The sequence below is a fragment of the Sardina pilchardus genome, chromosome 20 (assembly GCF_963854185.1).
Source record: "Sardina pilchardus chromosome 20, fSarPil1.1, whole genome shotgun sequence".
Classification (NCBI taxonomy): Eukaryota; Metazoa; Chordata; class Actinopteri; order Clupeiformes; family Clupeidae; genus Sardina; species Sardina pilchardus.
In genome coordinates, this window is record NC_085013.1 from 23,052,007 (window position 1) to 23,067,153 (window position 15,147).

General features: G+C 45.1%; 1 protein-coding gene across 1 annotated transcript in view; it reads right to left on the bottom strand.

Annotated features, from left to right (window-relative positions):
* The window catches only part of ccdc85ca (coiled-coil domain containing 85C, a), a 47,668-nt gene extending 32,916 nt beyond the window's left edge, over positions 1-14,752 (bottom strand). The window contains exon 1 of the mRNA XM_062522217.1: positions 14,041-14,752. Within this exon, the coding sequence (XP_062378201.1) occupies positions 14,041-14,752 (712 nt within the window). The remainder of the gene's footprint in view (positions 1-14,040) is intronic.
* Positions 14,753-15,147: the final 395 nt, after the last annotated feature.

The window sequence follows — 15,147 nt, forward strand, 5'->3', positions numbered from 1 at the left end:
CGATGGCGCCCACAGTGCTTCAGTCCAAATCCCACACTCTCAAATTAAACTGAGAGAGACCCTCAACAGTGCCACCACCAGACCCTGACCAGGCTGCAGTTACATTGTGTTTGGAATCACAGAAGAAAGGGTCTGGATCTTTAATCTCCGGGATTAATAAACACAAAAAACAAACACTCGTACACACACCCACACACACTCACAAATAGTGACATGGAACAGGTTGAGAAACATGTGAATCGAGTCACGTTTGGGGCACCGTGCGTCAACAACAACAACAACAACAAGCCTGATGAAAACAATTCAGATCCATGTCTCATTTGAGCTGCCCCTGTTGAAGAGGATCACAGAGTGACCATGTGTGTGTGTGTGTGTGTGTGTGTGTGTGTGTGTGTGTGTGTGTGTGTGCGTGTGTGTTTTGTCCAGCACAGCTCCGTGGGGGGAGATTCCTCTGTTTCTAGGACACACACAATGTCAACTGAAACTGTGTCTCTAAGCTCAGGACATCCACAGCCACGGGGAGAAAACACACACCTCCCTGTGTTGACAGACCTCGGAAATGGATTCAGTTCAGATGACATCAGGTGAAGAGACCGAGAGGCCCATATGGAGTGGCCTACACAATGTCTCAATGGAAGTGTGCCTGAAGTCAACCAAGCAGCCTTGCTTCTACAACAATCCTTTAGAAATTCAAGAGCACCTTGCATGTACCTGAAGTCTTCTATGTCCACGATCTGAGCATTCCATATACCTTCCCTTTTGGGCCTTCACTCTCCTTCCCAAAAGGAGAAAAAGTCTCTCCCTCTTGTCTCCCTCTGTGAATGAATGAAGAGGTTTCTGACAAACACCACAGAGTAAGGAAGGAATGGTTAAGAGGATGCTCAGATAACGGCATGCTGGTCTGACAGGACCCCCCAGGTGTATCCGGACATGAGTTTTACTGTGAAGGAATCTGACTGACTCATCTGCTGCTCAGAGGAGAGAGATCATTATTATCTTTTTCCGGCAGTCAGGAAGTTTTCATGACCGAATCTTTCAGCAGCCAAATTCCTCCCAACACTCCCCCAGCAGGTGGGAGACTCTGGGCCTTAATCAGCCTGATGCAAACAGCCAGGGGGTGTCAATCAATCATTCAGTCTACACCAATGGTTCTCAAACAGTGAGTATACCACCTCAAAAAACAGTTGGTTGAAACTGAAAATAGACTGAAAATAGTTTAGAAGGTCTACGAACCGTAGAATCAGTTTATTTTATTTTTTTCCACAGTAAAATACTGTAGACTTGGGTGATCAGATCACAAATGGTCTGCTCTAAACACACGTGTAAACAACCACCAAGACACACTGTGATCCGATCGCTTCACCAGCTTGCTGAGGTGGTCACAGTCGCATGTGACTACATCTCTTTTGTACTGTGGTGCATTCTGATGCATCCCAGACAATGGGCCAATCATAATAAAATGTGCCGTTGGCAGTAACCGAATCCAAACACAAGCAACTTCTCGGCAGACCACCCGCAAAACAACATTTTAAAAACAAACGTCAACTGGCCCACAGAGGTTATGACTGGGTAGGTACTGTAGGTGGCTGGACAAAGCCAGATCATCTAAATGGTAGTATGGCTTTCACTTCTGTTCTGAAGTCCCTATCAAATGTTAACATCCCTGAGGTCATTAAAAGGGTGAAGATAACAGGGCATCGTAAATAGGAGAGAATAAGATGTCTCAGGCTATCGTGGTGTCATGGCTTATCATGGCCAGGCAAAGGTGCAAAGGTTTGCCTCTGTGAAACGAGTATGAGGACAAACCACATGACAACACAGAATTTCCCCTTGGGGATCAATAAAGTATCTATCTATCTATCTATCTAGACGTCAGCTGGCTAAAATGACTTTTATTGATAGATAGATAGATAGATAGATAGATAGATAGATAGATAGAGGGGAATAAGGCATGAGAATGAAAAGGTAAATGGAAGAGAGGAAGAAGAGACATGAGGGAGAAGGAAGAGAGGGATATTTCACTACAGACTATAGACAAACAGACATGCAGGCACACACGCAAACAGGGAAACAGACAAACAGGCAGGCAAACAGGCAGATACACACGCACACAAACAGACAGGCAGGCAGACAGACACACACACACACAGACAGGCAGACAGGCAAGCAGGCAGACCGCACACACACACAAACAGGCAAGCAGACAGACAGGCAGACAGACACGCATACACACAGACAGACAGGCAGGCAGACAGACAGACAGGCAGGAGGAGGGCGTGCTTGTGCTTTGGCGTGACTCCTCCAGCTTTGACGAGGGCACTCCCTCACCCCTCTCCCAGACCCGACCCACTCGATGGGACGCCGTGCCCCCATTCAGGCCACTGTCTTCAAGGGCTCTTCACCCCTTTGTCTGCAAAACAATACTGGCGGACAGATGGTGCTGGCCAAACTCAGAGCTCCCCCCCCCCACCCCACACACACACTCACACACACTCACACACACAAGACACAGACACCCCCCCACCTACACAGCGCTATCTCCCAAGCCCCTTTCAGCCCAACCCCAACCAGTCTGCGTCTGGCAGAATTACAGCTCTGGGAGTACTTGATGAGAAAAGCCTGCCAAAGATGTTTTCACACATTAAACTGCTCGAACCCTGACAGCCAAATTGCACGGCGCGGCGAGGGGGGAATTGCTGTTGAGTTATGAGGGAGGTGGGGAGCATGAGAGAGCTCAAAGCAGAACCTCTCCTCTCACAAACACGGCTGAAGAACGCCATTGGTCAACTTCCCAGCCATGTCTTTTACAATTGCATATAAAACGCGGCGCTTTTGCAAACGCGAAGTGAATGTATTCAAACATTAGACACATGACTGCGTCTACACATTCTGCTGCCCTTGTTTACAAAGCTAGTAAACCGGCCGTAAAGTTTAAGAGCGTAAAGCGCAAATAAACCTGCATAAAGAAGAAGGGACTTAAAGGGAGTATTATCCCTATGTAAATTTGCTAAGTAAACATGTTCGTCTTTACACATTTCATAACATGACCTTTTGAAAAAGCTCAGTGTTACATAACTAAGATGGTGACTTGAGCTAAACTGAACAGAGGTTCTGCTGCACACAATATGTCCCGTAGACTTTGGGCTGACGAGGTTTGACATTGGCGAATGCGTCTGACGTGAGGAAGGGGGAAAAGGCAAACATGTCTAAAAGTAGACTCGGTCGGCTGCTGTTGGTATTTTGGTGAGCGCTGGCCTGTCCCTTTGGGGCAGCAATAATGAGCGCTGGGCAACAACATCTCTCGCTCTCGTGTGTGTGAGTGAGTGAGTGTGTGAGTGAGTGAGCAGGGAGCTGTGTTGATGCGCGTTAGAGATTAGTGCTAATGTGAGCGCTTGGTTGGATGGCAGCAGAGGGGAGGAGGGGTCTAAGAGGGCAGAAGAGGGAGTGGGGGGGGGGTCGGAGAGGGCAGAAGGAGATGGGTGGGGTGGAGGGAGGGGGGGGGGGGCTTTTGATGTACTGATACTCCTCCAGCAGCCAGGTTTACAGGTCAAGGGTCAGGCCAGGCTCCTCAGCAGTCCTCACATCACACGCATCAAAGGAGACCGCTGGAGATTCGTGAGGTAAAACTTGCACGTGTATGTGTGTGTGTGTGTGTGTGAGAAAACCGTTCCCCCTACCCCGCCGCCTCGCTCAGTAGGGGAGAAGGAGGGTCGTCTTTAACACGCTCAGACCAAGAGACGGGGAATGAGATCTTCCAGTGGAGCAGCCTTGGTATGGCGTGCCTTGTCTTTTTTTGCATGGACTTTGACTTTATTGCGCCTCCTGCCTAACTGGCCTTTACGTAACATCGCTGTGTTGACAGCGTCTCTAGCTGCTGGAGGGCAGGCCATGTCGCACAGCATTGTGGTTGATGACTGTGGACCGGTCCTGCGAGGGAGCAATTGAAGCAATTGAAAACATCCTTAGGCACGGGACAAATAGACCCGCCATGGCTGATGCAAATCTCATGTTCTCTTTATCTGCCGTTTCTTTGTTTACTATTCTCCAGTTATCCATCCATTCTAACACTTTATCTATCTATCCATCCATCTATCTATATTTCTCTCTCTCTCTAACTTCTATCTATCTCTTTCTCTCTATCTATCTTTATCTTTCTATCTATCAATCTATCTATCTATTTATCTATCTATCCATTCCTGTCCTTCTCTCTGCCCACCCTTGCTCATATCCTGAGGGACCTGATGTGTTCTGCTTTGGGATCAATCAGCCAGTGAATGGCCCTGATGGTCCTCCTGGGGACTCATAATGCATCACCTCGCACTCCTTCACGTCAGAGTGGAGGGTTTGCCCTGTGAGCAAGTCAAGAGCCAAGAACGGCCCTTTACATCCTTACTCCCTGCTGAATCCCTTCCCCTCAGATGAGCCCAAAGACACGAGAAGAGGGAGAGGGGGAGAGAGAGAGAGAGGGGGATCAGAGATGGGAAAGCTAAAGAAAGATATAAGAGAATGAGGGACCTATAAAATATAAAGACAGAGGGAGATTATGGTGAAAGGATAATGGTAGAAGCGCTAGCCTGAAATATGCTCTCTATGTCACAATATACTGCAATGGTCTGTGGGATCTAATGGCTCTAATGCACTCGCAATCTAATTTGAACTTGAACATGAGTTCAGTTCAGTTATTCATGACATTCTGGCATTAGTTATATCCCCCCCCAACACACACACACACACACACACACACACACACACACACACACACACACACACACACACAATGCAATTAAGGCTGAGGTGACGCGCAATTTGATCCAGGTCATTAGTGTAAAGGCTGTCGATGACCAGATGTCCAGTTCAACAGGCTGGCCCCTATCAAAAGCACAAACAAGTGGGAGTGCAGATGTATGCACAGTATTGCTATACTAGCACAGTATTGCTTTACTTTTCCAAGTCAAACACACACACACACACACACACAAACACACACTCACACACACACACACACACACACACACACACACACACACACACACACACATAAGCATAAACAAGCAAGTGGGAGTGCAAATGTATGCACAGTATTGCTATACAGTACTTGCAGAGTATTGCTCTACTTTTCAAAGTCACCAAATACTGCCGGCACAGAAAAAAAAACCTACAGTAGCTCAAGTTTCCCCAGCCAACAGCTAAAGCTGTCTGGCAGCTACAGTACAGTGCTACACTCTTTGGGGGCGAACCTCCTACACTGCCCTACAAAGCAAAAAGGCAGTAACTACGCACAGCGCAAAATGGAAAAAAATGACCTTAAAGTTATCCTGTTGTCCAGCCTAAGTTGTAGGTGGATTACTGCCTTTTTTGCTTTGTAGGGCAGTACAGTACATACAAGCACACTGTATCAGATCAGCATGGAGGACAGCTCTACCGTCAGACACACACACACACACACACACACACACACACACACACACACACACACACACACAACACACACACACACACACAGACTCACACTCACACACACTCACACACACACACACACACACACACACACACACACAACACACACACACACAGACTCACACACACTCACACACACACACACACACTCTCACACACACACACACACACACACACACACACACACACACACACACACACACACACACACACACACACACACACACACACACACACACACACACACACACACACACACACACACACACACACACACACACACACACACAATGCAAGGATCTGCAAAAATCCCCTTTATGGTAAAGGAAGACATTTTGAGGAGAACTCAGCTGAGCCTTGGACCCATGTGACCCTGAGGATCTGTATCAGATCAGTGTGCAGGACAGCTCTGCTCCAGCGTCAGCTGCTCTGTGGCGGCGTCTGAACAGACAAAAAACACACTCCAGGCCACTTCACGTCACGAAACCACACAAGCACGCTCGCTCTCTCTCTCTCTCTCTCTCTGGGCCGAGCATTCTCTAGTCGCTCAAGGAGAAAACGCAAATCCTCAGGTCCTCCCTTCAAAGGAGCGAGCGGGAGTCTTAGCCTGTGTGTGTGTGTGTGTGTGTGGTGTCATTAACGCAATAAACACAGCCTTTCCTCATCCTGCACAAGAATGAAACCCTTTCCATGGAACTGGTGCGAAAGGAACTCGCTTGGCATAAACAAAGCAGGGAGAAGAAGGGAGGCTCCTTCTATTTCCACAGAGACAGAGAAAGGAAGCTCTCCAGAAACAAATAAACAACATGTCAGAAAAAGGGGTGAATTTGCATCGGAGGCGCTGGGACACAACCTCTTCATACACCTTGTCTTTCAGCGCCCTTCACCGGTTGTAATTATTTGCAACTTATCGGGATGAATGGCATCACGATTTACAATTGCATCTTGAGTAGGATGTATACATAGCTTTTCCACACAGCACTTATTCATTATAAATGTTCTTGTTTTTTTGGAAGCGTGATCAAATAGCAAAGATGAGTCCAAGAGCTTGACATTTCCTTTCAGCTCTCTGCTCTCAAAGCAAGTTCTCGATGTCCCCAGGGGAACTTTCAGGACCGTGGGGTTTAACGAGCGCCAACCAATTACTGGACCATTAGCTGCCCAGTGTCCCATGGCTCGGCCTCCGAGCAGACGCAAGGTTTTCGGGACCACAGCAGCTTTATGGGGTCATCCAGCGCAGTCGAGCGTGATAAAAGAACACACTCAGCAAAAAAATCAAAACTGCAATAAAGTTCTCCTTCATATGCCACTGAAAAGTATGCATTACTTTTTCTGAGGCGGATCATTTAAGAACTGCTTCAGCACATTTTTTGTTTTCTCTACACATCCTGTGATGTCAGTTGAGTGGGTGATGATGGAGGTTGTGGTAAGCCAGCGCAGACTACTTCAGCATCTTCTGGTAAACCAGTAAGATCTTCAAAATCTCTGTCTGACACTGAAAAATTAGATTCTTTTTTTTGATGCCGTTTTGTGTTACCATGAAATAAAGGCATGACTAAACGTGCTGCGTCAGAGAAAGCTTTAGGTCCTGTGGCTGTGTCTTTGGTCTGGCTGCCTGCGCTCATTCCGGGGCATAAATTTCCAATTCACCGGCATCATCTCGTCTCATTAAACTAACAATTACTCCGTCAATCCAGATTTATGGCTGCCAGAGGTCCATGATGAGATTCGCAGGCAGACAGAGGTGAGAGAGAGAGAGTGATGCAAACACACTTCAGACACTTAGCAAACATCTTTGCAGTGTTTGCATCACACGCCATTAGACACGCTGTTATAGACTCTATATTCATTACCTGAGACCTTTAGGTTATTGGCCCCTGTACAAAATCTGTCTTTATGGGCCACCTTACAAAAAGCTTTACAGCAGACTCCGCTCATTGTGAGCCCTAACCCCTTTGTTGACGGCATGGCTCGTAAAACTGGGATGAACGGCTAATCTTAGCTCAACATGAGCACCTTTTAGCAGGAGTGATGGAGGGTTTCACAGGCAGTAATGGGGGGGAGTCACTCTAACCGTGGGAAGCGACAGGAATGTTATCTGGGTGCGTAACAGGACTCTGCCTCGACCCCCCGGTCACCGCCATTACTGAACACCCCCCACGGTGCCACGACAGGGATGCTGCAGCTTTTCAGACACAAAACAGAACCCCCTTTTTTTTTAGAAACGTCACTCGTGAGATGTCGGCTCACCTTCCACAGCACAAAGCAGACAGCCAAGCCAGCACGGTAGCAGAGATCAACTAGCCATGATACATTTTCACCCCACCAAAACATCAATGATGCCTTTCTCTTTCACACAATAACGTGAGCTTACCTCCCTGAAGAGGGGGCTACCCACAATGTAACCTCTCCGACCTCTCCCTCACCTAATAAGCTACACTCTGGATCAACAAGACTGGAACGAATCAATGGACCTTTTCTCTTTCACAAGCTAAGTTTCTGACTGTGTGGGTTTTAATTTCCAAAATAACCACTACTACAATCGCCACCTCAGACAACCCCTGTCCCTTTGTGAAAACAACTGTTGTTCACTAATGCTAATATTTTGTAAAATATTACTGTTACTGTTACTAAAATTAGCTCCTATATGAGCAACCAGCTCATATTCATATCCAAAACACTAACACATCAAAAGTTTCAAGTATTCCTGCATTCCAAAGATGGAGTTAGATATTGTAGTAGAGTTATGAAAGCTCTTCACAAGCTTGGTATTCTCCCTAAAGACTGTGCGTTTTGCTTTCCAACATAGCCACCACTACAATCGCCACCTCAAACACTCCCTGTCCCTTTATAAACATAACTGCTGTTCACCAATGCCCACATTTTGTGGGTTTCAAATATCCATACTGTACATTCCAAAGATGGGGCTAGAGACGCTCTGGTGCCTTCTGTGGGGCCACAAGTTATGCTGCTGTAGTACTGTGCCATACGGCTCTGTGCTGAGATGTGGTCAAGTAGTCTGTCTGGACACACAGCGGGAGATCCCTGGGCCAGCTGGACGAGACATCGATGTTTTGGTCCTATATGACAACAGATGGGGCCAGATAGTGTGACTGTGTGCCCCGACGAAACTATGCTAGTTTTGGATTCCGCCTTTAGGCCTGTACTCGTGGATTTGCTTAAATATCTATCGATCATGCAGGCAACAATTTACAAACAGACATTCAACTCTCAATTCATGTCTCTGAGAATGAGCGAGGTTTCAGTCTTGTTGTCTAATTGGCCCTCGTCATCTTTGGCAATGAAAAAACAAAACTGAGGGGTCAGCTTATCACTGTCGGGGAGACTGCTGAGGGGACACAAAGCCACCCTAATCTTCCTCATCGACTGGACGAGGGATTTGGGGGGGGGGGGTCTCTCCCCCTAATCAAAAAGCACAAAGTGCAAGACAACGCAAAAGTAAGATTAGATTATCACAATTCCATCAAAAACACAGACGATTTATCTCATTACTACGTATTAAAGGGCTAATTAGTGATTCCAATTCACAAGGACGTCTGACGAACTTGTTGTACAGTAAGTCACAATTACTGACCAATGATATGCTCCACTCTGTCGAGTTCAGGAACAAATTTAGATATCTAATGATGGACACAAAGACTATCACATAACTAGAATTGCCATGAAGGGTAATAACCCAGCAGACTATGTAAATACAGGGCAAAGTTTCAGCCTTTGTCACAACAATTCTGCTTAGCTACACACAATAAACCAACTTTTGTATTTGATGAAATGTGTTTACTTTTATGTGTTTGCTTAACAGCTTGCTTTGCCAAGTCCAAATAACATTGCTTTACAACATCTAAATCATAAAGTAAGTAAGGACATGTTGTTCTATCAGCTGGAGTGCTTCCTTTCAAGTCCTCTTCCTTGGGTTCCCCTTGAAATCAGTTCCCCTGTCTTCGTTGAGTTGGTTTCGGCTGGGACAATCAGCATAAATCCAATTATGGGCCCAGTCAGATCTGTCAACGACGGTCGGGCAGTCTGCATCCTGGGCAGGAAGTGACCTCACAGAGCTCTGCATGAGGGGATCAGTAATGCTATCACAGCCTCCTCCTCCTCCTCCTCCAACACCACTTTCCTTCTGGACTCGCTTCTGACCTCGAGGACAGGTTCAAACACACTAGTAGTTGCCAAACTTTACAAATCTCTAAAGCCATCTTACCAATATAAGGCTCTCTGGAAGAAATGCTTACTACCGCAATTTCCAGACTATTAGCCGTGGCTTATACATTGATTTTGCTCAATTTATTCCACTATGAGGTTTAATACAGGGGGGCAATTAATTAATATGGTTTCGTTTCTTTTAACTTGCATAAAACACTGTCCTGCGGCTTATACACAATGCGGCTTATATGCGGGAAATTACTGTATGTGCTGTGTGGACTCCATGAGGACAAGCAGAAAGCAACAAATTGTGCACTAACCTGTTTTCTATGATATCACACTTACAGTAGCTTACTGTACTTCTCAAACCATTTCCCTCAGGTTCCCTCATCTGTCCTCACAATCAGTTTGCCATCTTAAATAAACATAAAGAAAGCATACAATGCATATACTTATGTGCACTGTTAAGAAGACCATTTCCTTGTAAGCATGTCATCTTGGCTTACAATGAGAGGGTTTTCAGAGAGAGAGAGAGAGAGAATAAGAAAATGTGCTGGAATGTCAAGACAGTGAGGCAGTCAGACACAGACTGTGTTTAGAGGAACTGTTTGACACAGCGATGAAATACTGAGTTTCACGGAAATGCTTGAGAGGAGCGAGTTGAAGAGCTATACAGAGAAGAAGAACAGGGCAAAACTACAGAGAGAGAAGAGAAGTGAAGGATGAAAACTAAAGATGAAGAACAAAACACCTGACATCTTAAAGGTCAATATACACAAACACCCAGCACAGCTTGGCAAGCCTTCACACAATAGCCACTCTCCAATACACGTCAGGCAGGCGACGGAGTCAAGATGCTCTCTGTGTTTCAGATCAAATCTGTGGCTCCTCCACATTTAACAAGCAACCAATAAATGAAAGTCCTCACGTCACAAACTGAATACAGAACACAAAATGCATGCATGGAATGCAGTATCAAAGTTTTAAATCCATGTGTCTTCAGCCCTCCAAAATCTGTCTGACTGCCTTTAACTGAAGTAAAGCGGCATAATACTGTTGATAATTGCGTGAAAAAATAGTAATTAATGCAACTGAAATTAAGATAACAAAACACAGTACACATGGATTAAAGTGAAAAAAAATCACCTGACTGAAATTTGTCCAAAAAAATTGACACTCGCAAGTGATACAAATCAAAGGGCCTTAGCGTAGACCTATGTAAAGCAACACATTTTAAAGTAGGCCTAGCTATTCAATACTGCAGACTGTTGCTTATTAAGAGTGCCCCCAGGGCCGGCCATAGCCGAATTGGGGAGATTAGGGCCAGCATTATGCTTAAAATACATGTCTCCAAAACATTCCTCATCTGCTATCAGACATGCATGAAAACAATTAAAACTCACAGCCATAGGTTATTTACCGTCAGATAGGCCTCTGTTATTGAAGATTAGGAATAATTGATTTGAAATGTAATATGCTAAAGAATTCTGATGTTTTCTGATGTCAGGATATAATTTGGTGTAACTTTACTTAGTGTGATTAGGCCCTAGGTGACATGTTGTTTAATTAGGTGCATGTCACTTTAAGAGGTTTTAGTTTTTGGGTAAGAACGTGATGCACGGCATGAATGTTAAGAGTTCAATGGTTTTTCTGACCATGTTGGTCGTGTCAATTAGCCTATATGAGTATGAACTGTGCTGTTTGTTACAATAAACATTCAAGAACATTAACTGGAAGACAAGACGTTTTTATAAGAACACGCGTCAGTAATACTCCTATTAGATAAGTTTCGTTAATTGGAAACGGACCTACGACTTTCTCTTTGAAGAAGACAAATTAGGCAAACTTTAGGCTATAGACATAGCCTAAGCTACTGGATCCTTTTGAATTGTATAAGTTAACCTTGTTGGCTTATTATAATTATTTGTAGAGAAATTAGCAGTTAAACTTAAGTAGGATAGCCTAATAGTGGCGTGGCGCAGGCACACACTTTCCCGTAGTCTGTCTCTGCGTTTCGGGCGCACCCGACTCTATTAATATTGATAATTACCGAAAGTAGGCTATAGCCATGTTCTTTTTAACAATTCATCTTTAAGCTCCCCAACACTGCCGACGCCTAATTTGATGAGATCGGGGAACTACACAACAAGTGCGGACAAGAAGTCATCGCAAACAACGCAGACCTTTGCGCAGCTAGTGCGTGGATGTCTGTCCTGATGATGCTATTCTATAGCCTACGATTACAACTGGCGAAACAACTGTTTATTTTCATTTTACTTACCTACAAAAGCCTAATAGGCTGCGGCTCCAATAGGCTATAAATCAGGACTGTTCTTTCATCTGTTTCAATAGGACTTTCTTTCGTTTATTATTGTATCATTATGATTTATGATTATTATTATTAGTAGTAGTAGTAATAGTAGTAGCAGCCTAATAATAGTGGTAGTAGTAGTAGCAGCCTAATGTTCATCAACGCAGGTGCACCAACGCACGTATTTATTTATTCATTTATTTATTCATTTTGCGCATTGACATCTAACACCTCCGGTTGACGGAAATCCGTCGTAGCGACGGAAAACTTTAATCCATGAGTACATTATCCAGGTTTTTTGCTTGTTTGTTTGTTTTTGTTGTTTTTTTTCTTTTCTTTTTTTATTGTGACACACCTCTGTAATAACCTGGGAAAACTGTGTTCTCCGTGATGGACGGGGTCATTTCTTGCGTACGGAGGCCACTAAATAACAAACCTCCCCCTGTCACAGGGCCAGCATCTCCACAGGGGAGTACCCATCAGTCATCGACTGCCCGGGAAGCCCAGGCTGGTGCGACTCGCCAGGATTAATCCCGTGAATATATGACCAGAATAATCTAAAAAAGTGGGAGCGGGCCTGGCAGACTCCCGGACTCTTGGCAGGCAATAAATTAGAGTGAGTCCTTTACAGTAACGGGGGGGAGAAAGTCCTCTGAACTTGCGATAGTGTGGCTTCCGTTCTGTGAGTCAGGACTGAGAGAAAGGCGTGTTGTAGTGTGCACAAGGTTCAATCTGCAAAATCACTCAAAGATCCTTCCAGAATGCTGTTACATTCCCTGTTAAAAGTGGAAGGTCAATTAAGCTTGTGAAAAACAAAATGAGCTGCAGTTTAATTACAAGATGATCATTTTTCTGAACAACCTAACACTTCACAATAACAAAAATCTGCATGCATAAGTGGAAAAGCCATTTACGTGAAATCTGTCTAATTCAGGGGTCATTTGAAACCAGCATGTTTACGTGCATGTCTTGGCCTTTGGCACATTATCCCAAAAGCTCAGAGTGGCCATCATGGTCTGTATTGGGCAATAGATCTTAAATGGCGATTAATCCTCATTAGGTCTACTTTCCTGGGCTAAGGTCTGAGGTAATTAGAGATAGCCCATATGTGCTGGCCGTCGAAAACAGTGGGAGCTGTCTACACTAGTCACAGGCAAACAACAGCTTGTGCACAAACTGTAGCCTATGGGCCTTTCTCATCATCCCTCCTCGATCCTCGATGCTCGGTCCTCCAGACTCGTTCCCACTGATCTATAGCTAGCACTTGACAGACTATCCCATTGTTGCCGTCCCATCATTCTTTATCTAGATCAGTGAGAACGACGACCGAGGAAGGAAGGGAGGATATATAAAAGGCGAATGAGAGGCACCCTCAGTCTTGGTCTGAGCCTACATGTGAGGGCCTGGATTCCTTTCATCTGAGTCTCATCCTGCAAAAACATCTCAATCACATCGAGGCTGAGAGCAACACACAGGGTTCCCATCAGGTCAGCATCAGAACTGGGCCAGATTCAATCTAGAACCCGATGCAGCCTGAGTCCACCAGAGCCATCTCCATCCATTCTAGAATCTGAAGATATGAGTCCACTCAAGAGTCTGATAATATCTGGGTCCATTCTGGAATCTGATATCTGGGTTGCCATCCACTGTGACTTTCACTGAAAGATGCCAGATGTTTCGTAATGAGGCTTGTAAAATGCATATGGCAATAACTGCATGTGTAAAGAAATAATCTCTTTTCTATCAGACTTTATTATCATCATCAACTTTATTATCATTGCCAGCCTCAACCTAAAATCTTTATCTGTACCTGGGAAACGTACCAATGTCTTCTCACCTGATAAAACTAAATGAATATGTTTAATAGGCTCTTAATAGGTTTTCATTAGTGGACTCTATTGGGCAAACCCAGACACATCTATGTCTGATATGGACCACTTTTCATGTAGCAGCTTCAATTCCAGTTCATTTAATAACAGGAAGGCATCTGAGCCGTACGTAATCATACATTCACACTCATAAGCATAGATAGGGGGGCCAAAGTTTGATACACTCCAGCAACATGCATCCACATCTTGACACTGCGTTTCACCATTTTTACTCACCATTCAGTCCATTGGGGATGCTTCTGTGGAGATGGGTGTTGGAAATGTCATCCATGGACCTCCCCATGTTTGAGATCTTGGTGTCGGCAGGCTTGTGAAGGCCTATGTGATTATGATGATGATCCGGACTCCCGGCACTGCCTGCGCTGGAGGTGCTGCTACCGTCCCCCACGTCGCGGACCGTGCCAGACCCCCCGTTTAGATTGCTCAAGCTAGTTTGGCTGTCTATTGAACTTCTGGACCCGGCACCGTTCCTCTCCTCATCCAGCATCAATATAATCTCCTTCAGTTCCCCATTTTCCCTCATCACCGTCTCCTGGTTAGCCTCCAGCTCTTTCAACTTGTGCTGGTACACACCAACCTCTTTCCACACGATGCTGGCGGTATACCGGCCGAACCGCTGCCATTCGCGCGACAGTTTCTTGCCCTTTTGCCTGTCATCGTCCAAGAAACAGCACAACTCTCTGAGTTCGTTGTTATCGTCCTGAAGCTTCTGGTTGACTTCTTTCAAACTCCGAATCTCGTGGAGATGAACCTGCAGCCTCCGGTTCACGTCCTTCATCATATTCCCATGTTCCACCATTAAACTCATCTTCTCGCCGTCCACCTTTCTCAGTCTTTTTACTAATTCTTCTTTGCTCCATTTCATAAGTTCTTCCTCTGGTATTTTACTGAAATCATCCCTCGGTCCGTCTATACCATTTTTTGCCATACTCCCACCCGGCGTTTCGCGTTCCGAAGGTGGTAAATGAGAACGTGAATCCGACTATTTCAATTCAACTTCAGGGATAATGCAACCCCCAAAATTGCGTGCATCATAGGCGAAACAGGTCCAATAACACGCACACAAATCCGAAACATTAAGGATTTAACCAACAGGCTAATGCCTGGATCTCTGAGTTAAAATAACTAGAGAGGCGATGCCACTGAAGCGATGTTATAGCTAAATCGATGTTAATGTATCCAGTTTGATCCAAAATATCATCTCGTTACGATAATTTCCTCACAAAAACAGTCTTCTTCAACCGTTGTTGTAAAGCGCAACCTTGTATCCTACCTGTTTCATCCGACCTCACTACGCGACCTGATGAATGATGAGAAAACCGC